Raw genomic sequence first — 24187 nt, forward strand, 5'->3', positions numbered from 1 at the left:
GTTACAAAAGAATCCAAATAGCATTGGTTTCCTTTCTGAGTTAAAAAGCTAAGTGAGTGGAACGGGCTTGCTGTGTAAGAGGCAGGAGCTGCACCTCTGAGGCCCAACAAGGAGCCAGAAGCTGCATTTTTTCTTAGCTAAGTGTCTGTGCACTATCAAGAGGGCAGAGCAGGTTTGCATTTTCTCACAGTGTTAGAAAAACATTTACTGTGCCGGACTCCTTGCTGAAGCACAGACATACCTCCGTCCTCTCCCAATTTGTCCAAAGGACAGAGAAACGCATTAAGTTAGGAAGGATTTGCATCCGTGCCCCAAGAAGGAGGAAGAGTCTGGATTTTCCTTGAACCACAAACAGTGTTGCGGTGTGCCTATGCTCCAGCTAAGAGTAATATGCAACAAACACCTGGCTTTCTTTTAATGGGGCACAGAATTTGTGTCTCTGTATACCTAGAAGGATACAAACATAATTACATTTATTTCTTAGAATAAGGAAGAAAAAAAGAAAAAAACAGGGTCTGGAACATTTCTGGGGCATGGACTCCGTTTTTAGATGCCTGACAGGAGGTGGGTGGGTAAGTTTGAGGTGTGGGGGAGGGGGTGTCTAATGTCACTTACCTAGTGTACATCTGTTTGTGGCATGTAGTGCTGCAAATTCAAATGCTTTGCATAAGTTCGCCATCTAGTGTTGGGCTGGGAGTGTTACAATATGTTTTTCTCCTAAGAAGCTTTTTCCAGTCACAAGATCGAGTGGGGACGCTCTTGGCAATAGTGCGCATGGGCATAGAGTCCTTTGTTAGATTGTTTGAGTGAAGGAATGTGTATGTAAGTAAAGAAGATGTCCATGTTTTCGGTCAAGAGCTCGCCCCCCCACGTCCGCAGCACCACCTTGCTGTCTCCGTGTCCCTGACCCCCGCCCACGCTGCTGCTAGCGTGTTCGAGGCCCTCCTCCACCCGCAGGCATCCTCCTGCACCTCATCCCTGGTGTCTTGTGGGCTTCTGGTAAGCGTCGCTAGACCCGTGTGCACTGTGCCGTTTTCGCCATATTTGTGACTGTATTTTGTTTTTCTGCGCCTTGCCTCCTTGCGCTCTTGCCCCCATTTGTGCCTTTTTCAGATTGCTGTAATACGCTTTTACATTGTGCCGCTTTCGCCGTATTTGTGACTGTACTCTGCCTCTCTGCGCCTTGCTTCCTTGCGCTTTTGCCCCCATCTGTGCCTTTCTTAGATTGCTGTATTCCGCTTGTGCATTGTGCCGTTTACCGTATTTGTGACTGTATTCCGTATTCTGTGATTTGCCTTTTGTGCCTTTGTGCTTTTTCTTCCAATTCATGCCTTTTGCCGTTTTCTGCTTTTTTCGCCCCTTGGGCGCTCCCCCTTGCCGCTTTCCTTGGCGCTTTCCCTGCCGCTGCCTCCCTGCGGCCCCGCCCCCCTCGCGCCCCCATTCGCCGCTCCCTCCCGCCTCCCAGCTGCTCCTCCCTCCCCCTCCCTTCTTAATGGCTGGTGCTGCGCGTCCGCACAGCGGACGCGCCGCTGGCGCGCCAGAGGCAAGCCCGTTTGCACCCGTCCGCGCCTGGACCGCGCCCAGCGCCATCCCCCTCCCCCCCCGGTCCTACTCGGCCAGCGAACTCATCGCCCTCAACCCCGGCCCTTCCACAGCTTGCTACCAGGCCACACCAAAGGACCCTTCTCCTGCCGCGCCTGCAACTTCACCTGCAACAGAACAAGGAAACCTGCAACAACCAGCACTAACCACCTCCACTGCATACTCAACACATGCTCTGCACGAAAGCACGCCATCGAGCTCTGGGACCTGCTCGACACCACCGCCCCAGACGTAGCCTTCCTGACCGAAACCTGGTGGAACGACTCCTCAGAACCAGACATTGCCATAGCCATCCCGGACGGCTACAAGATCACCAGAAGAGATCGCCCCAACGGAATCGGAGGAGAAATAGCCATTGCCCACAAATCCACCCTCAAAATCCACACCCACACGGACGACACCCTCAAGACAGCCGAACACCTGCACTTCCGGATCCACACTGACCCCAACACCACCCTCAGGCGAACGCTCATCTACCGACCCCCAGGACCACGAGCCCCCTTCAGCGACTCCATTGCCGACCTCATGAGCACCCACGCCCTCGCCTCTACGGACTACATCCTCCTTGGAGACCTCAATTTCCACCTAGAGAACAACAACGACGCCAACACCACATCACTGACCGACAACCTCTCCAACCTCGGACTCAGACAACTGGTCAACACACCCACCCACATCGCCGGCCACACGCTCGATCCAATCTTCTCCGCAAGCAACCACGTCACCTTCAGCCACACCACCGAACTCCACTGGACCGACCACCACTGCATCCACTTCACATTCAAGAAACACGCCGAACACCACCGCACCCCACTACCTCCTCACCGCCGTTGGAGCAAAGTCACCAAAGACCAACTGACCAGCACCCTTGCCCAGAACCCGCCTACCGACCCGGACACCGCCGCCAACAACCTACGACGGTGGATCAACGACTGCGCCAACACCCTCGCACCACTCAAGAGGTCCACCGACAACCAGCAGAAGAAAAAAGCCGCCTGGTTCACAGACTAACTCACCACCTCCAAACGCACCTGCCAGAAACTAAAGAAGAAATGGCTCCTCGAACGCACACCAGACAGCCTGGCAGCCCACAAGGAAGCCACCCGCAAGCACCACCAACTAATCCGACTCGCCAAACGTTCCCACTTCACAGAACGCCTGAACAACGCCGCACACGACAGCAAAGAACTCTTCTGCATCGTGAAAGAGCTATCCAACCCCAGCGCCAAAGCCAATGACATCCCTCCCTCCCAAGAACTCTGCAACGCCCTGTCCACCTTCTTCTACCAGAAGATCGCCGACATCCACGACAGCCTCAACTCCATGCCTCCGCCAGACCTCCACGTACAACAACCGCCTGACCACCTGGACCCACGTAGATGACTCGGAAACTTGCAAGATCATGAACTCCATCCACTCAGGATCCCCTTCAGACCCATGCCCCCACCACGTCTACAACAAAGCCGACTCCACCATCACCCCCCAACTTCGTAAGATCATCAACTTATCATTCGAAACCGCAACCTTCCCGGAAAGCTGGAAGCACGCCGAAATCCACGCCCTCCTCAAGAAACCCAAGGCAGAACCCAACGACCTCAAAAACTTCCGCCCCGATCTCCCTCCTCCCCTTCCCGGCGAAGGTCATCGAGAAGATAGTCAACACTCAACTCACCCACCACCTCGAGGACAACTACATCCTGGACCCTCCCAATCCAGTTTCAGACACAACCACAGCACCGAGACCGCTCTCCTCGCCGCCACAGACGACAGACAGCAAATGGACAACGGCGAAACATCAGCCCTCATCCTCCTGGATCTCTCTGCAGCTTTCGACACGGTCTGCCACCACACCCTACTAGCTCGCCTCCACGAAGCCGGGATACAAGAGCAAGCCCTCAACTGGATCTCCTCTTTCCTCTCCGGCAGAACCCAGAGAGTCCAACTCCCTCCCTTCCGCTCCGATGCCACAAACATCTGCGGCGTACCCCAAGGCTCATCCCTCAGCCAGACGCTGTTCAACGTCTACATGGCCCCCCTCGCACAACTGGCCCGTCAGCACAACCTCAACATTCTCTCCTACACCGACGACACCCAGCTCATCCTCTCCCTCACCAAAGACCCACACACCGCCAAAGCTAACCTCCACAAGGGAATGAAGTCCATCGCCGAATGGATGAGGAAAAGCCGCCTGAAGTTGAACTCCGACAAAACGGAGGTCCTCATCCTTGGACGCACCCCCTCGGCCTAGGACGACTCCTGGTGGCCCACTGCGCTGGAACCCCCTCCAACTCCAACCAACCACGCACGCAACCTGGGCTTCGTCCTCGACTCCGCCCTCACCATGTCCAAGCAGGCCAACGCAGTTTCCTCCTCCTGCTACAACACCCTCTGCATGCTCTGTAGAATCTACAAATGGATCCCGACGGAAACCAGAAAAATGGTGACCCAGGCCCTCGTCAGCAGCAGACTGGACTACGGCAACGCACTCTGCACAGGCATCTCAGCAAAAGAGCGTACCCCGCTGATGCCACATCTCCCACCACCTGAAAGACCTCCACTGGCTCCCCGTGGACAAGAGGATCACCTTCAAACTCCTCATCCACGCACCCAAGGCGCTCCACAACGCCGGACCGGTCTACCTGAACAACAGACTCAACTTCTACGTCCTCTCCCGCCAACTCCGGTCCGCCAACCTCACCCTCGTCCCCCGCTTCCAACGCAAGACCTCCGGCGGCAGATCCTTCTCCTATCTCGCCGCCAAGACCTGGAACGCCCTCCCGACCACCCTGCGACAGACCCAGGATCTTCTCACCTTCAGGAGACTCCTCAAGACCTGACTCTTCGACCAGTAGCAGCAGCCTGCAGGAGTAGCTGGAAATGGTGTTTTAAGCACTGCTTGACCCACATTTGCTTCTTGCCGAGGCAACACATCCACTCAACAGTGTTTTGTAAATCTGTGTGGTGTAGACCATGTGGCTGCTTTGCATATGTCTGCTATTGGTATATTTCCTACAAATGCCATTTGTCCTTAAGGAGTTACTAATACTTGCCTCTTAGCTTTGAGATAGCAAGTTTGAATACACTTTATTACCCATCTGGTTAATCCTTGTTTTGAAATGGGATTACACTTATGAGGCTGTTGAAAAGCCACAAAAAGTTCTTTAGATTTTTTAAAATCTTTTCTTCTGCCTATACAGTACATAACAGCTTTTGTGACATCAAGAGTGTGTAGAGCTCTTTCAGCAACTGAATCTGGCTGTGGAAAGAAGACTGGCAATTCCACTCACTGATTAATGTGAAATGGTGAAACCACTTTGGGTAGAAATTTTGGATTTGTTCCGAGTACTATTTCGTGCTTGTGAATTTGGAAGAAAGGTTCTTCTAAAGTAAATGCTTGAATTTCACTAACTCTTCTTAAGGAAGTAATTGCTACCATGAAAGCAACTTTCCATGACAGAAATTGAAGAGCTCAACAATGCATGGGTTCAAAGGACAATATTAAGCCTTGTGAGCTCAATGTTAAGATTCTATGTTGGAGCTGGTGGAGCTCTAGGTGGAATAACCCTTTTAACCCCTTCCATAAAAGCTTTTATGACAGGAATTCTAAAAAAAAAAAAGTGTGCTGTCTGTTTTGGCGGTAGGCTTATATTGCTGTTAAATTAATTTGAGTGGATGAATATGCAAGATTTGCTTTTTGTAAGAAAAGCAAATAAACAATATCCTGTATTGATGCTTTAAGTGGATTAACGTTTTTGGATTAACAGTAACATACAAAACTTTTCCATTTAGCTGCATAGCATTGTCTAGTTGTAGATTTACGTGCCTCATTTAGAATGTCCATACATTCTGATGGAAGTTGTAGATATCCAAACTATGACCTCAGGAACCAAATCACTAGGTTGAGAATACCGGAATTGGGATGCCTGATATGACCTTTGTTTTCAGTCAATGGGTCTGGTCTGTTTGGGAGTTTGTGATGTGGTACTAAAGACCGATCCAACAGTGTTGTGTACCAGTGTTGACGTGCCCAGGTATGAGCTATGAGAATCATAGTAAGGGAGGTGTGACAAATGTTGTTGACCAGAAACGGAGTGGAAGAGGGGAGGAAAAGCGTAAGCAAATATCCCTGACCAATTGATCCATAGAGCATTGCCACTGGATTGAGGGTGTGGGTACCTGGACGCGAAGTTTGGGCATTTTGCGTTTGTTGTTGCGCAAAGGTCTATGTCTGGTGTTCTCCACATGTAAAAGTAGTGTTGAATTACTTGTGGGTGAATCTCCCATTCGTGTATTTGTTGCTGCGTCCTGATTAAGAGGCCTGCTAGTTTGTTGTGTATCCCTGGGATATACTCCGCTAATAGATGAATGCGATTGTGAATCACCCATTTCCAAATTGTCTGTGCTAGAAGAGACTACTGAGATAAATGGGTGCCCCCTTGTTTCTGTAGATAATGCATTGTTGTCATGTAGTCTGTCCTTATTAGAACTGTTGTGTGTGATCTGTGGTTGGAATGCTTTGATTGCCAAAAACACTGCCAGCAATTCCAAGTGGTTTATGTAGTAAGTCTGCTGGATTAAGTCCCACTCCCACTGCATTGTAAGATTGTTGAGATGGGCTCCCCAACCTGTCACTGATGCATCCGTGGTGATTATGGTTTGTGACACAGGGTCAGAAATGGGCACCCCTTTGATAAGTTGGTGTGATACCACCCTTGCAGAGAGTTGTAAGTCTGGTGGTCAAACAACACTATATCATGAAGTTGACCCTGTGCCGGAGACCATTGTTATGAGAGACACTGTTGCAGGGGTCTCATATCTAAACGTGCATTGGGCACTATTGATATGCAGAATGCCATCATTCCCCAAGAGTTACATGATAAATCTTACTGTGTAATTATGATTGTATTGCAGTTGAGATATGAGACTGGAACATTTGAATTCTTTGTGGGCTTGGGGAAGCTAATGCTTATTGCGTGTTCAGAATTGCTCCCAGTTATGGTTGTATTTGCACTGATTGAAGGTGAGACTTCTGGTAACTGATTGTGAACCCTAGACTGTGTAGGGCATGGATTGTGTATTGTGTGTGATGTTGGCAAGTTTGAAGGGTACTGGCTTTTATTAGCTAGTCATCTAGATAGGGGAAGACGCGTGTACACGGTCGTCTGACGTATGCTGCAACCACTGCTAGGCATTTGGTAAATACTCTTGGTGCTGTTGTTACTCCAAAAGGTAGCACTTTGAACTGGTAGTGCTTGCCTGTTATTACAAACCTTAAGTACTTGTGGTGTGCCGGATTCAATAGGAATATGGAAGTAAGCATCTTTTAGATTTAATGCTGTCATGTAGTCTTGTTTTTGTAACAAATGGATCACATCCTGAAGAGTGACCACGTGGAAATGCTCAGAGAATGTACTGATTGAGAGGTTTGAGATCGAGGATTGGTCTGAGAATGCCATCCTTTTTTGGTATGAGGAAGTATAGAGAATATACTCCTGTCCCTTGGTGATTGATGGGTACTACCTCTATTGCACCTTTGAGTAGAAGAGATTCTTTCTCTTGTTTTGGAGAACAATGTATTCTGGAGAAAGCCTGTGTGAATGAGGGGAAATGTTTGGTGGAGTGGAGATGAGTTCTAGGCAATAACCATTGTGGATAATCGACTGTACCCACTGATCTGATGTAATTTGCTGCCAATGATGGTGCAAATGTTGCAGTCTTCCTCCCACAGGAGATGTGTGATGTGTGGGGATGGAGAGAAAGTCACTGCTTCTATGAGATGGAGGCACCTCTTGTGGCAATGGATTTGCCCCTACCTCTGAAACTGTGTCTTCTATAGGAACGCCTGAAAGATCCCCTAGAACAATACTGTTGTCCTTGTTGGGACGTAGAGGCCTCTGGCGTTTGGGGTTTAAAGCCCCTCTGACCTGGGGCTTACGAAAAGTGCCCCTAAAAGGTGTTGTGTAAAGGGTGCCCATGGATTTTGCTGTATCAGAGTCCTTTATCAATTATTCAGTGGTGGTATCCACCTCAGGTCCAACCAGTTGTTGTTTACTTAACAGCACATTAAGGACCGCTTGTTGTATATCAGGTTTAAATCCTGAGGACCGCAAACAAGCATGCCTTTTAATCATAACACTGGTATTTATTCCCCTAAGCTGCAGTGTCTAGAGCGGATCGGATTTGATTGTTGGGAATTGCTTCTCCTTCTGTCACTACCTGCTGTGCCATTGTTTGGTGTTCTGTAGGGAGATGTTGAAGGAACTCCTGCATTTCATCCCAATGGGCCCTATCATACCTGTCTAAAAGAGCTTGGAAGTTGGCAATTCTCTACTGATTTGCAGCTTGAGTTGCCACTTTTGCCTGCTGTATCAAATTTGCAATGTTCTTTATCAGGTGGTGGGGCATCCCCCGTGGACTATTTGCCCTTTTCCTACCTGCATGACCACAATGGAATCAGGTGGCAATTTTTGCGTTCTAAAAATTGGGTCTGATGGTGCAGCTTTATATTTTTTGTCCACCCTAGGGGCTAGTACCCTAGCCTTTGCCGGCTCTTTAAAAATTTTATCACCGTGTTTTAGCATGCCTGGTGGCATCGGCAAACATTGATACTGTCTATGTGTAGAGGGTAGGGTGTTGAATAGGAAATCATCCTCTATGGGCTCAGAGTGCAGCTACACATTGTGGTATGTGGCTGCTCTAGCAATGACCTGATTATAGGCCGTGGCGTTTTCAGGTGGAGATGGCCTTGTGGGATACAGATCAGTGTCATTCGATTGAATTGGGGCAGAATCGTACATATCCCATGGGTCTATATTATAAGGACTGTCACCCATATAATCCCCTTGTGAGGAAACAGGAGATTGTGCAGAAAACTGTGTGGGCGAAGGTGGTGGTGGAGTGTCAGGTGGTGGACAAGTAAGAAGGCAAGGCGAATGCAGTGGAGAAGGATGATGAACTGTCTTTGGCTTCTCCCTGAATTTGAATATTTTTTGCTGTTGAAGGCCCAAATTCCAAACCTTCTTGGAATGACAGTTTCCACTTGGTTATAGGAGGAAGAGAAGCAATCATTTTCCCTGTATCCTTTTGGATTTGTATTTTCCTCTGTTTATGGTCCATGACCTCAAGAATGGGCCTAATGTTGGTGGACTCCTCCAAAGATGGACCATGTTCATTTCCCACCAGTGCATGCTCCGAAACCTTGGTGATGGACTGCATTAAACAGGGTGAAAATGTGGTCTCAGAAGCAGATGCAAATTTTTCGGCTCCGAAGAGGAGCTTGGATGCTTTGACTGAGGTGGTATGGAGATGCTTTGGTTCCAAAGTGGAAGCTTCCATCTTATGGCCTGATCCCGAAACAGGAGTGGCAGTCTGTTCGGTAGGATACATGTTGGCCTTTTTTTACACCAAACCTGAGGGCTGGTCGTCAAGATGTAGTTTTCGGGTCCGACCATGGCCGGCAAGCAGTGGTGGACCAAAGGCCTTGTGTGCTGACTTTTTAAAATGTTTTTGTTGATGGGAAGGTACTGGCGTACTCATGTACTGCGCCGCGGGAATAACTTGGCTATCCCCATCAGAGTTACAGTTGGAATTGGAGTCTGCAATGGAAACCGCAGTCTATGCCTGTTCCTCACCAAAAATGTCGGACGTTTGTTCTATCGACTTTGATGCCATCTCTAGTCGTCGTGCTCTTCGATCCTGCAAAGTCTTTTTAGATCGGAAGGATCAGCACACCTCGCAGGTCTCCTCTTTTTGATCTGGAGAGGCAGAGGCTGCACACCGAGTGTTGGTCTATATAGGGAAACTTAGCGTGACACCGTAGGCAGAATCGAAATGGAGTTCTATCCATGAGCCTGTGACGCAGTAGGCCCGAGAAGGGCTGGGTGCCCAAAAGGGCGTTTAATCGATCCCAACGCTACAATCAGATCAAGAGTAGTTAGAAATGCGTTCGAAAAAGATAGAGACATTGAAAGAAAAGATGGAGAAGTTCAGATAGTACCGAACCGAGATCTACCGGAGCAAGAGGGAACACATCTGAACCAGATGGCAGAAAGAAAACAATCTAACAAAGGACACGATGCCCATGCGCACTTTCACCGAGAGGATGAGTCACTCGATCTTGTGACTCGAAAAAGCTTCTTCAAAGAAAAACAACTTGTAACACTCCAAGCCCAATACTAGTTAGTAGTACCCAATTGTCTGTGGTAATATTTTGCCAATTTGCTTGGAACTGTTGTAGTCTCTCCCCCCCCCCCAGAGGTGAGGTGTGGAGTGGAAGGAGATGAGACAAGTCACTGCTTAGGGTGCTGTGGAGGTTGTTTAGAGGTCTGAAATTTCCCTCTATTTCCGGGATACTGCCCCCTATATGCGTGCCCCTGAAATCACCTTGTTGGTAGGTTGGTTTTGCCTGCGATGTGGATGCTTCTGTGGTCTAAATCCACCTCGAAACTACGGTTTCCGAAAGGATCCCCTGTATGGTGTGGAGTATAGTGCCACCCATTGCTTTTGCGGTGTTGTTTCTTACTGAATGGCATATTTAACACAGCTTGCTGTATTTCGGGTTTAAAACCTGAAGACCTGAGCCATGCATGCCTACGTATTGTCACTGTAGTATTGACACGTCTAGCAGCGGTGTCTGCTGCATCTAGGGCAGATCGAATTTGATTATTTGTAATGGCTTGTCCTTCTTCCACTACTTGTTGCGCCCTCTTCTGGTGTTCTTTGGGGAGATGCTGAAGTATGTCTTGCATCTAATCCCAATGGGCCCTGTCGTATCGCGCTAACAGTGCTTGTGAGTTAGCTATCCTCCACTGATCCGCTGCCTGGGATGCACTCTTCCCTGCTGCATCAAACTTTCTGCTTTCTTTGTCGGGTGGGGGAGCATCTCCTGATGACTGGGAGTTTGCCCTTTTTTGGCAGTGCTAACCATTACCGAATCTGGAGGTACTTGGTGTGTTATGTAATCAGGATCAGAGGGAGGTGGTTTGTACTTTTTCTCTATCCTGGGTGTTATTATATGTGCCTTAACCAGCTCACTGAATATTTGAGCGGCGTGTTTTAACATGCCTGGGAGCATGGGGAGGCACTGCTATTTTGAATGCGTTGAGGATAGGGTATTATACAAAAAAATCCTCTTCCAGTGGTTCAGTATGCATGGTGAGCTCATGGTATGCTGCAGCCCTAGCTAAAACCAGATTGTACACAGTGCTATCCAAGGCTTTGAGGGATAGCTGTCTGGGTCATTGCTAGGAATGGGATCTGGATCATAAAGATCCCATGGATCTACATTGTCCTGTTGTGAGTCAAAAGAGTGTGTGGGTGACTGCACTGGTGAAGGACTAGTAGGAGGAGAGGTAGGCAGGTGTGGAGAGTGAGGAGGCGAATGAGGAGTAGAAAATTGAGAAGGTGATGGTTTCTCCTTCAGCTTTGGCACTTTAGCTGGAGGCTGCATAGTGTCCAATTCCTTCTGAAAGGCTAGCTTTCTCTTTGGTTTTAGAGGAGGTGCTGTTAGGATCCAGCCTGTTTCTTTATGGATAAGAATCCTGGCTTGCCTTTCGTCCATAACTTCAAGTATTGGCTGTACTTGATACTCCTCTTCAGAGGTTTTGTGGCTTTCTTTTAGTCTCTGTGAAAGTCCATGCTCCTCTGTTTATGCTGGCCTTTTCGGCGCCGAAGCAGGCTTCTTTGGGATCGAAAAAAAATGATGCAGTGGATCATCTCTGCTCCAAAAGGGATTTCCGAATCTTCGACTCCAAAAAATGGTGTTTGCTCGAGTCGGACACAGAGCCTTTTATTGCCTCCGATGTTTCCTGAGGAGTGGCCTTTTTCGGTGCTGTACTGGTAGTTTGGTCACCGGTAGTCTTTTTTCGGGCTGAGCCATGGCCTTCCGGCAGTGGCGTACCCAAGGCCTTATGTTTTTGTGAGGGTACAGGGGCAGGTGGACTCACATGTTGTCCTGCCGTGACCGGTCTGTCCTCCTCAGATTCCTGTTCGGAGTCAGAACCTCGAACGGAGAGATGTTCGGTGCTTCTGGACACCATCTCTAGTCTTCGTGCCCTCCTGTCTCGAAGAGTCTTTTTAGAACAGAAGGATCAACAGGCCTCACAATTTTCTTCCTGATGATCTGGAAAAAGGCAAAGATTACAGACGAGATGTTGGTCGTATAAGGATATTTCGCGTAGCACTGAGGACAGAACCGGAATGGAGTCCGATCCATGAGGCTGCCACACGGTCAGCGCGACTAAGCCTGAATAGGCATGCACGCCCCGAAGGGCGAGTAGAGTGGTCTTCTCTGACGGTACCGATGTGTCGATGGAAGATGTAAACCCGATCAATACAATACAGACGAAAAGAAAGCACTTTCAAAGTTTTCCAAATCGAAATCTCGGAGCGAGAGGAACCACGTCCGAACCCGACGGCGGAAAGAAAACAATCTAACATGGAGTCAATGCCCATGCGCAATGGAACCGAAGAGGAGGAGTCACTCGATCCTGTGACTCGAAAACACTTCTTCGAAGAAAAACAACTTGTAACACTCTGAGCCCAACACTAGATGCAGAAGAATAAGTTACTGTATCCACCGGAAAAAGCGTTACCGAAGGTAAGTAACTACCTGTTGATTCCTCACCAAAAGAATTCTCCCCTCGCGCCAGCCTTCGACGGAAATTTCTTCTAGCTCTGCACGTCGACGATGACGTCACAGCCGCCCGACTCCACGCGACGCCACATGAGGTCATCCAGGCAATAAGAAGTTATCACCATTTTTTACGTGCCATAGAGGCGAACAGGTTAAACCTAAAGAGCACCACTACTCCAGAATAGACGAAAATAAAACATTTAATATAATAAAATATATATCACAGTTATGAATGCTCGATTCGAGATGTACATATAGATTTATTTCTATTTCCAATCCAATATGTCCTTTTCACTATCTCAGATTGCAAAGGAAAAACATATACAATGAATACAACCATATGCATGTGAAAGCTATGTACATATATATACAAGTCCAAGGATGCACACCCAAAGAGATCCTGGTTTGACCAGTCAGGCAACGGGGAGGTGGGTGGGACCGTGAGGAATCCACAGGTAGTTACTGTATCCACCAGAAAAAGCGTTACCGAAGGTAAGTAACTTATTCTTCTGATGGATACACCTACCTGTGGATTCCTTACCAAAAGAATAGAGTCCCCAAGCAGTATAACCTCCGGTGGTGGGTGCCCGAATGGTCAAACCAAGAAATCTTGCAGCACCGAGCGAGCAAAATGGCCATCCCTCCTGACTTCAGAGTCCAAACAGTAATGCTTGGCAAAAGTATGGAGGGATGCCCAGGTCGCTGCCCTGCAGATGTCAGCCACAGGAACACCTCTAGCCAAAGCCGATGAAGCTGCTTTGGCCCTGGTGGAATGGGCACGAAGCCCCACAGGTGGATCTCTCTTCGCCAAAGAATAGCAGATCTTAATACATAGAATGACCCACCTGGATAGCATTCTCTTGTGGACCGCTCTACCTTTCCTCTTCCCCACGTATCCAACAAAGAGCTGTTCATCCTGTCTGAACTCTTTCGTCCTGGCGACGTAGAAGCTCAGTGCTCTTCGCGGATCCAGCCGGTGGAGCATCTCTTCCTCCTTGGATGGGTGAGGTGGAGGGTAAAAGGAAGAGTGAGTAATTGACTGCCCCAGGTGAAAGGGTCTAACAACCTTCGGTAGGGAAGCCGCCTTGATCCTCAGCACCACTTTGTCCTTGAAGAAGGAAAGGAATGGGGTTTCTACAGTTAGAGCCTGAAGCTCACTAACCCTTCTGGCAGATGTTATTGCCACCAGGAAAACAGTTTTAAATACTAGGAACCGTAAAGAACAAGAGTGCATGGGTTCAAACGGGGCCCCCATAAGAAAAGTTAAAACCAAGTTAAGGTCCCACTGAGGCATAACGAATGGCGTGGGCGGATACTTATTAGTGAGTCCCTTGAGCGCAAATGACAAAATGTCAGATTAACCAGCTCTTAAAGGATCTAAACTATTCTCTCCACACCAGCTTGTAAACTTAGCCCAACGATTTGCATAGATTGACTTGGTGGAGTGTCGCCTGGCTGATAGAATAACTTCCACCACATCTGGATGGAGAGAAAAGGAACTCAGATTGCCCCGTTCAATCTCCAGGCATGAAGATGCAGGCTCTGGAGGTGGGGGGTGTAGAATCTGCCCCTGCAACTGCGAGAGGAGGTCCACCCTGCAAGGGAGACGGAGCGGAGGGCACAGAGAGTTGGAGTAGGTCCGAATACCACACCCTCCTCGGCCAATCCGGAGCTATTATGATGACTTGAGCTCGGTCCTGGCGGATTTTCCTTAGAACTCGAGAAATCAAGGGTATGGGGGGGAACGCGTAAAGCAACTGACCCTTCCAGGACATCTGAAACGCGTCCCCCAGAGCTCCTTGCACCAGATACTGGAGGCTGCAAAACAGTGGGCACTGCGCATTCTCTCGAGTTGCAAACAGATCTATTTGTGGATATACCCACATCTGGAAGATATACAGAACTAGATGTGGATGAAGACGCCACTCGTGGTCGACCGAGATGCGTCGACTGAGAATGTCTGCACGCACATTCAGGACTCCGGCCAAATGATGTGCAATCAAGCAGATCTTGTGGTCCTGAAGCCAGGACCAGAGTCGAAGAGCTTCTCTGCAGAGAAGAAACGACCCCACTCCTCCCTGTTTGTTTATATACCACATCGCGGTTGTGTTGTCCGTTAGAACTTGGACTGACTGACCGCGAATGGAAGGGAGGAAGGCCTTGAGTGCCAGCCGTACTGCCCGCAATTCTAACAGATTGATGTGTAATTTCTGTTCCACTGGAGACCAAAGGCCTTTGATCTCCAGGTCCCCCAGATGAGCTCCCCACCCTAGAGTGGAAGCATCCGTTACCACTGAGGCCACTGGAGGGGGCAGCGAAAACGGCCTTCCTTGAGACAGGTTGTCGACCGCTGCCCACCATTGAAGATCCACTGCAGTGTCTCTGGAGATCTTCGAGTCCTCGAGATCCCCTTTGTGCTGAAACCACTGCCTGCGGACGCACCACTGGAGAGCCCTCATGTGCCAGCGTGCATGAGTGACCAACAGTTTGCAAGAAGCAAACAGACCGAGCAGACGAAGGACTTTGAGGATTGGAACTACCGCTCCATTTCGAAACATTGGAACCAAAGCCTGAATGTCCTGAACCCGCTGTGGCGGAGGAAAGGCCCGATTCAATGTAGTGTCCAATACTGCCCCTATGAACAGGAGGCGTTGAGAGGGCTCCAGGTGAGACTTGGGTACATTGACTGAAAACCCCAGGTCGTACAACAATTGAGTCGTCGACTGGAGATGGCACCGCACAAGCTCTGGAGTACTGGCTTTGATCAACCAATCGTCCAGATAGGGAAATGCAGCGATCCCTTTTCTTCTGAGCTCTGCCGCTACCACCGCCATCACCTTCGTGAAGACTCGAGGTGCTGAAGTAAGACCAAATGGGAGGACTGCAAACTGATAATGCTGTGATCTCACCACAAAACAGAGATACTTCCTGTGCGATCTGAGGATCGGAATATGAAAATACGCGTCCTGCAAATCGACCCACACCATCCAGTCTCCTTCGTTCAACGCCAAAGGAACCTGTGAGAGGGTCAGCATTTTGAACTTTTCCTGTTTGAGGAACCAATTCAAAATCCTCAAGTCCAAAATCGGTCTCAGCCGACCATCCTTCTTGGGAATCAGAAAGTATCTTGAATGGCACCCCTGACCCCTCCCTTGCTCGGGAACCTACTCTATTGCACCTTTTTGTAATAGGGATAATACCTCCTGCTGTAACAGGAGAAAATGGTCTTCCGAACAGAAGGATGGGCGGGGAGGGAGGGTGGGAGGAAATTCCTGAAAGGGAAGAGCGTACCCCCTCTTCACAATGTCGATGACCCAGGAGTCTGATGTTATGACCTCCCACATTGGAAGAAAAAGGGTAACTCTCCCCCCTACTGGAGACGAATGGACAGGGAATGGTGGAGGACTACGGCTGCTTTCCTTGCTGCACCCCTCCCGAGGAAGAGGCAGAGTGCTGCAAGGCGGCTCCTCTCGTACGGACTCTGCCCCTGAAGGATCTGTAAGGCAGGGTAGAAGCAGTTTGTTGTGGTCCTTGCAGTCTTCCTCGAAAGGAACCATGACCAAATCCTTTAAATCTACAAAAGCCTCTAAAGGCGGATGAGGCAGACGACTGGAGTCCCAAGGATCTAGCTGTCGCTCTGCTCTCTTTAAAACGTACAGCCTTAGAACCGAAGAGCTTTTCCCCATCAAACGGAAGATCAAGGAGCGTAGCCTGCACGTCCGTCGAGAAACCCGATAATCTAAGCCAAGACTGCCTCCTAGAGACTATGGTCGTGCCCATAGCCCTAGCCACCGAGTCCGAAGTGTCCAAACCAGACTGGATTACTTGCGTCGCAGCCGCTTGAGCATCCGAAAAGAGTTGCAGCATCTCCTGTGACACATTAGGATGGCCCTTTGCCTCTTCCATAAGGGCATGTATGTAACGTCCCAGTATGCATGTGGCATTGGAAGATTTCAGGGCCATACTGCACGATGAAAATGTATTTTTTGCAGTATGGTCCATCTTTTTCTACTCTCTATCAGCAGGAACCCCAGGAAACGAGCCAGGCGAGGATCTGGAGGAACATGAAGCTTGGACCACAAGGCTCTCCGGAGTTGGTTGCCTGGAAAGAAACACCGGATCTCCAGGCGCCGTCCTGTAACGCCGAGCCACCGCTCTGTTGACCGCAGCGATGGATACAGGTTTCATCCAAATATCCTTAATAGGGTCCAGCAGAAGCTCATTGAATGGAAGAAGAGGCTCAGCAGAAGCAGATGTCGGATGGAGGACCACTGTCAATAAATTTCTCTTAACCTCCACGGTAGGAAGAGTAATATCCAGAAAGTCTGCAGCCTTACGAATGACCCAATGGAAAGAAGCTGCTTCCTCTGTGATCTCTCCAGGAGAAGCTAGATCCCATTCCGGGGTAGTGTCAAGGCCACTAGCCGAGTCCAGACCCTGGAAGTCACCTGAGGGCTCTACAACTTCTCCTTCCTCCAGGTGTTGCCTCGCGTACTCCTCCTCTTCCAAGAGACGAAAGGCCAGGTGCCTTGATCTAAGTCTGGACTCCAAGCCTGGAGTCGACAAGGCTTCAGCCGACGCCGAAGATCTCCGTCTGCGCCAAACCTCAGATTTGTCCGAAGCCGGAGGCTCGGGCTCCACAGCGTTCATGGACGTCGATGGGATCCGAGGCGAATCCGACGGCGCCGTGGCAGGTGTAGCCATCCTGATCGACTTCGTAGGCATCGGCGCCGCTTCAGACGCAGCAGACAAACGGGGTGAACGGCGCCGACTTGAAAGACGCCGAACACCCAATTCGTAGGCCAAAGGACCAGACGGACCTGCATGACTTCCACCCGGCGCCATGGAAGCAAAGATGTTAAACATAGCGTTCAAAAACGCTGCAGGATCCGATCCCGGAGTCGGGAAAGCCGGGTACTGTTGCTGCTGCACCGGCAAAGTTGCCGAAGAGGGTCCAGGTAACTCCTGGCCAGGAGAACCTTCAGGCCTCTGGGGAGGCTCAACCTCAAAGACCGACCCAGGTGACGTCGGGGTCGCCGGAGGTGGAGGGGTGACGGTTGGGCTTATCTCCCACGTCGGACGACGCAGAGTCGACGGAGAAGCCGATCTATACCTGGACCGTCCTTTGCTCGATCGGCGCCGAGATCCATGACAGCGCCGAGAGCCACTATGGTGATGACGAGACCTAGAGGATCTCGACCAAGACTCCCTCCTATGATGCCTCTCTTTCTTCTTCTTGGACCGGGCCAAGAATAACTTCGCCTCTCTTTCTTTGAGTGCCTTAGGGTTTATGCGCTGGCACGAACCGCATGCCTCGACCTCATGATCGGAACTAAGGCACCAGAGGCAGTTTTCCTGGGGGTCGGTAACCGACATCCGACCCCCGCATTGGTTACAAGGTTTAAAGCCGGATTTTCTAGGCTGCGACATCGTAACCGTCAGTTGGTAACAGTAGCTCCCTGTGAGCCTCGAAGAAACAACCGTTATTCGGGCACGGAAAAAAGGGTACTGACGTCTGCACGTCAACGACGGCTTCTTATTGCCTGGATGACGTCATGTGGCGTCGCGTGGAGTCTGGCGGTTGTGACGTCATCGTCGACGTGCAGAGCTAGAAGAAATTTCCGTCGAAGGCTGGCGCGAGGGGAGAATTCTTTTGGTGAGGAATCCACAGGTAGGTGTATCCATCAGAAGTATAATGCACAGCATGTGTATCTGCAGCTACACATGCCACCAAACATATGTACACACACATCATTTTGACATTCTGGTTACACATGACGAAATTTATGTCAATAGAGCAACTGAAAGGTAAATGTTTGGGTATAAAATGCCAAGTTGTATGCAGTCCTCCTAACTTTTACTGATTAATATTATCAATCAAAAAGTTTAAGCTACAGAAAAGCCATGGTTAAACCAACCAATTACGTATGCCTTTTTATATAGAGAATGTAAGCTTTTTTTCATGTTATACTTTCTTGCCGCACCCGTTTCTTTATGCCCAGGAGGGAACTGAATATTGAAAAGTGAGCCAAAAGAGTCCAAGAAACAAAACAGATGTGATAAAGCATATACCTTCCTGGCCAAGCCGAGGGCAATGTAGCACTTCTCCCCTGGGTCCACAATCTCCACTTCAAAGTAATGGCTTCTTGTGCTGAGTGGGTGGCGTCCCTGCGCAAGGCCAACATCGACTATACTCTTGCCTTTTCCTACGTACTCGAGGAGCTGCAGATAAATAAGAGGCATTATAGCAATGGAAAGACTTATAAGAAAGGGAGAGAAAAGAAGGAGAGAAAGGGGTGTGAAAATTAAGGGAGGCTAGCAGAAGAGAAAGGCGAGATCAATTTGAGTCAAAGGAAAAGGCAGGACCAGCAGAAGCAAGTGATCATGTGAAAACAAAAAAGAGATCTTCAACTTGGTCTCATTGATCCCAAATGTCTCTAGTAGCCAGTAGAAGACTGAGAATGCTATGCAACCACACATACATCACTAATTAAATGCAAGCAGCTGAAAATGTCAAAAGATTTGACGCACAAGAGATGATTTAGAGTGGGACCTGTAATGGGCTCTAATTAAAAAATGTTGGGAGGTCACTTTTAGGAAAAGATGACTAGACCAGGGTAGAAAAAGAAAACAATGGGGAAAAAAGAAAAGGTATTAGAAGAGTAAAAGAGTCTACTAGAGGCAGTCAAGGAGAGAAAAGTAGCATGGCAAAGTCAAAATACAAAGAAACACTTTTCTAGCACTTGTGCAGTGAGCAGATATGTGCCTTGGTTTCCTTTAATTGCATAGCCAATTAGGTATTATGCTCCAGGTGGTTCCCAGCCAAAATACTGGAGCAAAATAATCTCTGAAGGCCCCTTAACCCCTAGGGTGCCCAGTACGAGCTGGTCTCGCCCTCGGGGATGAGACCAGCTCGTCCTGCTATGGGCCCCATGGCCAAGCAACCCCCCTCCCCTGGGCAGAGATGGAAGGGGAATCGCTTCCCCTTGCACCCCTGCCCCCTCCGACATCAGCATTCTTTTGTGTGCTGATCTCAGAGGCCCTACTTTCCTTCCAGCGCCGATCGAAGGAGAAATGCAAAAGCATTTCCCCTCCAATCACGTGGAGGGGGCAGAGAGACATGAAAGGAGAGGAAAGGATTTTCCTCTACTTTCATGTCTCTCTGAGCATTTTTGCTGCCCGATCGCAATGCGATTGGGCAGCAGAAATGGCCACTAGACACCACGGAATTTTTGGGTTTGTTATGTATTTCAATAAGGGGAGCGGCGCCTTGGGCAAGGGCCCCTCCCCAGGGGGGCAAATTATTTCTAGGCCATTTCTGCACACCCCCCCCCCCGAGGGGCAGATCGGCCTAATATTGGGGCGCAGACACCACTAGACACCAGGGATAACTTTTTTTTGTTTATTTTTATATGTTTTGGGAGCGACCCCTTAGGCAAGGGTCGCTCGCGGGGGCCAAAATATTTTTAGGCCATTTAATATAATTAGGTTGAGGTAGGTAGGGCAGAAACCACAAGACACCAGGGATTTTTTTTTAAATAAAATCACATAAGGGGAGCGGCCCCTTAGACAAGGGTGGCCACTTCCCAGGGGGAGCAAAATATTTGTAGGCCTTTTCAGCCCCCCCCAGCACCTTGGGGGGCGGGGGGAGGCCTGGCAGCAGAGGGGTTAAATCAGATCTTTGTATGTGCCCTGCTGAAAGTGGAAATAAGAAAGCCCCCTTTAGGCAGCTGCACCGAATGAACAACAGACCTAAGGAACCTACTGAATTGCACCCTGGCCCAGAAACACACACACACACAACACTTATGTGACACAAATATAAATATTTAACGCACAAATAAAGGGCCTCTCGCCATGCGGAAACAATTAGCATTTTATTACAATAAAACAATGCCACACACTGTATAAAAGGCGTAAAGAGAAATCCGGAAATCAGTATGTTTCCTGACTGGTTGGTGTATCAAAGATTTGCACAGTGGATAAACCCGAGCTTAATCTCGTCGGACATGCAAAATACCTTGGCCCAACCATGAGGGCCCTTCAGTGGCATCAGCTTTTCTTTTAACGACACTTCCCTCGTACACTCACTTGCCTCCCCATCCTTTCAAAACAGAGAACAAGGGAAAGCAGGGGGCGTTCCTATAGGAGTTGCTTTGATTCCAGAAACCGTCTGCCATGACAGCGAGGAAAGACTGGACATTGGATTATCTAATCTGGGAGAAACATTGAGCTGGCTGTCACGTTATTGCTGGGCAATGGACGGAGCAGGGCAATAAGCAATGCTGTGGTCGCTTGGAAAGCAGATTGACTACATATTCCGGTTGTGAGTTTTTGCTCCGGAGAAGAGTTCACAAGGCGTCACTGAAACAGATTGTTTCCCTGTTCTTGCAACGTCTCAACAAATTCTGAGTAATACGAGTTTTCCTGTGAATTGAAGAATCGCACGCATATGGAACCGTCACTCTGTTTAGATAATGTCAAACAAACAGTCTTACATTAATAGAAAACAAGTTTTAATACTAAGACCCAAGATTCCGCTTCTTTTCCTTCAGTCATCGCCACATCAGCACCGAGTAGAGTAATCCAATAAACTGCGTACGATTCAAGTCATATAATAAACCCTAGTCACGAGAAGCGCAGCAGAGTTTAAGGAATTCTAGCAAGAACTGTCCTTAGATCAAAATAACCACTGTCTGCAGAACTACAGGTTACAGAAGTAAAACAACCTTTAAATCGCCACTAACTGTGGCAGGAATTTGAACCACGACTGCATCAAAACATACTATTCTGTGAGCTTCCAAGGGCGAGGCAAGATTGCGCAGTCAAACACTGCAAAAGGTACGTCTCGGGTAGTGAGGACAACTTTTTATTACTGCTTCGCACGACACAGCGTGTGCGGATACTCCCCAATTGTCTCTCTCCTCTAAAATCAGACCTGCTCAAAAGCTATAACTCAACTAGATATTAAGCGTATTGTGTCTGAATATTGTGGTAAACTATTTAGATTCCAACCCGTTTACCATCACGGAGAAAAAGCCCTGAATGCTCACTATAGGCACCTTTGGAAAGGGTATATCAAATGAGTTGTGATCCAAATGGAATGATATTGTAAGAAATCTAGAAACACCGGGCTGAGGATTAGCATCCACCACAGATACTTCCCGGAACCCATCTATTGTATCCGGACATAAAGAAAAGGTGTCACAGTTCACTTATGCGTTTTTCCTGTTATATGCAAATATTCAGTTCTGGGGTGCGACCTCAGTCGTTTTTCACCGGCCTGGACACTGGTTTTCAATGGAGGCTAGACAAAAAAGGGGCAACTTTAGTAGTGACTTAGAAATAAGAATACAAGTAAGGTGTGGTATAAAAAAAAAAAAAAATTGAAAAAAAAAACACGATCTGTAACAACTGAGCAATTCACTGGGAGTGTAGCCATCACCAATACACTTAATATCTATTCCTGGCTTCATCAGTTTACCTAAAAATGCTGGAAATAAACAGCGAACTATACAACTGGGCAGGTTTCACAACACAGTGACATTTCCTTGAGAAAGGTAGCCACTAGGGCTTTCCCTCAAGATCCTGCCACCACGGTTCTGATGAGGTGACCTGCTCACTTTAAATCATTAAGGACACCGTCTCGAGTCGTCCGACAAATCAACTACATTATTTTCAGATGAATCTTCTCCTGTGCCTATTTCCCTTGATCTGACATTATCTGTGTACCTTGAAGAAAGGTAAATGGAAGCAATAACAATCATGTGCATATTCTCCAGGATGGCTTAGATGCACACATTCAGAGTTGTTTAACTGCAGGTCTCCACATTACCCATTAGCATTCCTAAAGTAGATCATGTCCCTAAAGAAATTACTTGCCTTCGGTAATGCTTTAGGCAGTAGAGTATCCAGCCACAGATTCCTTACCATACAATTATCTACAATCAGACAATCTGCAAATTCTTTGAGCAGTACCCATGCGCACCAGTAGGTTCCATTGTCTGCGTTATCCACGCCAGAAATAACGTACATGGTACAAACATAGGAGCCACCTCGAAGCACTGATGTCAGTTCTTTTGCCACTATCTACAGCAGGAGAGCAGAGCCATGATAAATACTTAACACTGGTGTGAAATTCCAGGACCCGTTCCAATAAAAAAATAAAAAAAAACCTTGTATTTTAATCAGGTTGCAGAGTGGGGAGGATGGGAGAGCCGGTAAGGAATCAGCGGCAGATAGATTCTTTATCAGATAAAGCGTTACCGAAGGTAAGTAACTTGTTCACCTGACAGAGACTTCGCTGTAGATTCTTTACCTCAGTAGAGCTGCTTAAGCAATGCTCCCAGAAGGTGGGTCTGTGGACCCAATTTAGACCAGAAAATCCAGCAGGACTGAACGGGCATAATGCCATCCCGATGGACCGGACTGTCTAAGTAGCAGGGCTTAGTAAACATGTGCTAGGAAACTCATGCTGCAACCTGAACCTGAACCGGAATTCCGTGAGCAAACGGAGTGGTCACACCTTTGCCTCTGGTAGAGTGCCTGCGCAAGCCCTCAGGTGGTTGTATCTTGTCCAATGCATAGCATATCTTTATGCAGAGCGCTATCCATCAGGACATGGTTTGTTTGTTTTGCAAACCTTTCAGAAATCTCACCACAACTGGGGACTTTAAAAAAAAATAATAATAAAGTGGCCTGGCAACCACAAAAATGCAGCAATGGCTGAAAAAAAGTCTTTAAGTGTGCCCAGAGCAGAGTCCTGATGGGTCAAAGAAAGGATAAATAATAAGACTTGATAGGGAAGAGACTATTCTAGACAGGCAAAGGTAGCTAGGGAGCACCTATAATGCAGTACCGGTAGATCCCACAAAGTAATTCCACTTTTTACCCATCTCTATAGGTCGGCTACCCAATGATTCAACATAATAATTAGAGGCAACATGAAAGATAAAATTTGAAGGAAAAACAGTGCAACAATCAAGAACACTATGACAAATAGATTTTCTTTATCCTTTAGGTTCTTTTTATTCCTCTTCATACATGACCAAATCCAATGGCTAACTGTTGTTTAAAACTTTGAATCTGGTGCAGACATTTTTTCGAACATGGCTTGGAAAACCCAATTACTTTGGACTCGTTGCTTTTAGGCATTGTAGGTTTTATCGTTATGTAACACCATGAACAATAGATATTGGACTACTTAAGGTCTGTACGCTTTATAAGTGTTTCAGATAAATGGTTGCTGTTTTTGCCTGAATCCAGCACAAAAACTCTGAACTATTTCATGAAAATGACTTTGTTGATATCATGCCCTGATGAAGCTTGTAACTGGGCAAAAGGTGTTGGCTGCACATTTGTTCACAGATGAAGAATCAGAAAAAGAACCGAAAGAATAAAGAAGATCTACTGATTAATATTGTGCACTTGACTGATGAACTATTTTTCCTTCAAATTTTGTCTTTCATGTTGCCCCTCTAATATATAATTAAAAAAAAAATAGCAAAGACTATCAATCCTTCTGAATTCAATACCATGCCACAAATTTCTCCCAGCAGCAGGCATATACCATCTTGGTGGAAGGGCTGTCAGAATACATCACAGACTTCAGGACAAAGGCTGTTGGATGTCACTGCTCAATTGCCATACATAAAAGGCGGAGAGTGTGCAGGTTTGGGTGCAGGACTCTTCCCTGTTGCTGCAACAGAAGACCCTTCTGAGGTTTAAGCCTGACCAGAGGACTGATGGTCATGCTCAAGAGCTTGGGACACCAGATGCTCCATGCCCCTGAAGCCACAAGAATGACTTAGGCCCGGTCGTTCCTGATCTTCTTGAGAACTCCGGGCCAGAGAGGTGTTGTTGGAAGTGCGTACAGGCGGCCGAAGTTCCACTGGAGACGAAAATTGTCTCTAAGCAATAGTCACCTTGGAAACTCCAACGCGCAGAACTACG

At 48.1% G+C, this 24187-nt stretch overlaps 1 protein-coding gene across 3 annotated transcripts in view; it reads right to left on the bottom strand.

Moving 5' to 3' along the window:
* Positions 1–24187, bottom strand: part of SPRYD3 (SPRY domain containing 3) — a 472005-nt gene that overhangs the window by 208004 nt on the left and 239814 nt on the right. For all 3 annotated transcript variants that reach the window (XM_069230934.1, XM_069230932.1, XM_069230933.1), the window contains exon 7: positions 18308–18457. In XM_069230934.1, coding sequence (XP_069087035.1) covers positions 18308–18457 — 150 coding nt within the window. The remainder of the gene's footprint in view (positions 1–18307; positions 18458–24187) is intronic.

The sequence above is a fragment of the Pleurodeles waltl genome, chromosome 4_2, assembly GCF_031143425.1.
Source record: "Pleurodeles waltl isolate 20211129_DDA chromosome 4_2, aPleWal1.hap1.20221129, whole genome shotgun sequence".
Classification (NCBI taxonomy): domain Eukaryota; kingdom Metazoa; phylum Chordata; class Amphibia; order Caudata; family Salamandridae; genus Pleurodeles; species Pleurodeles waltl.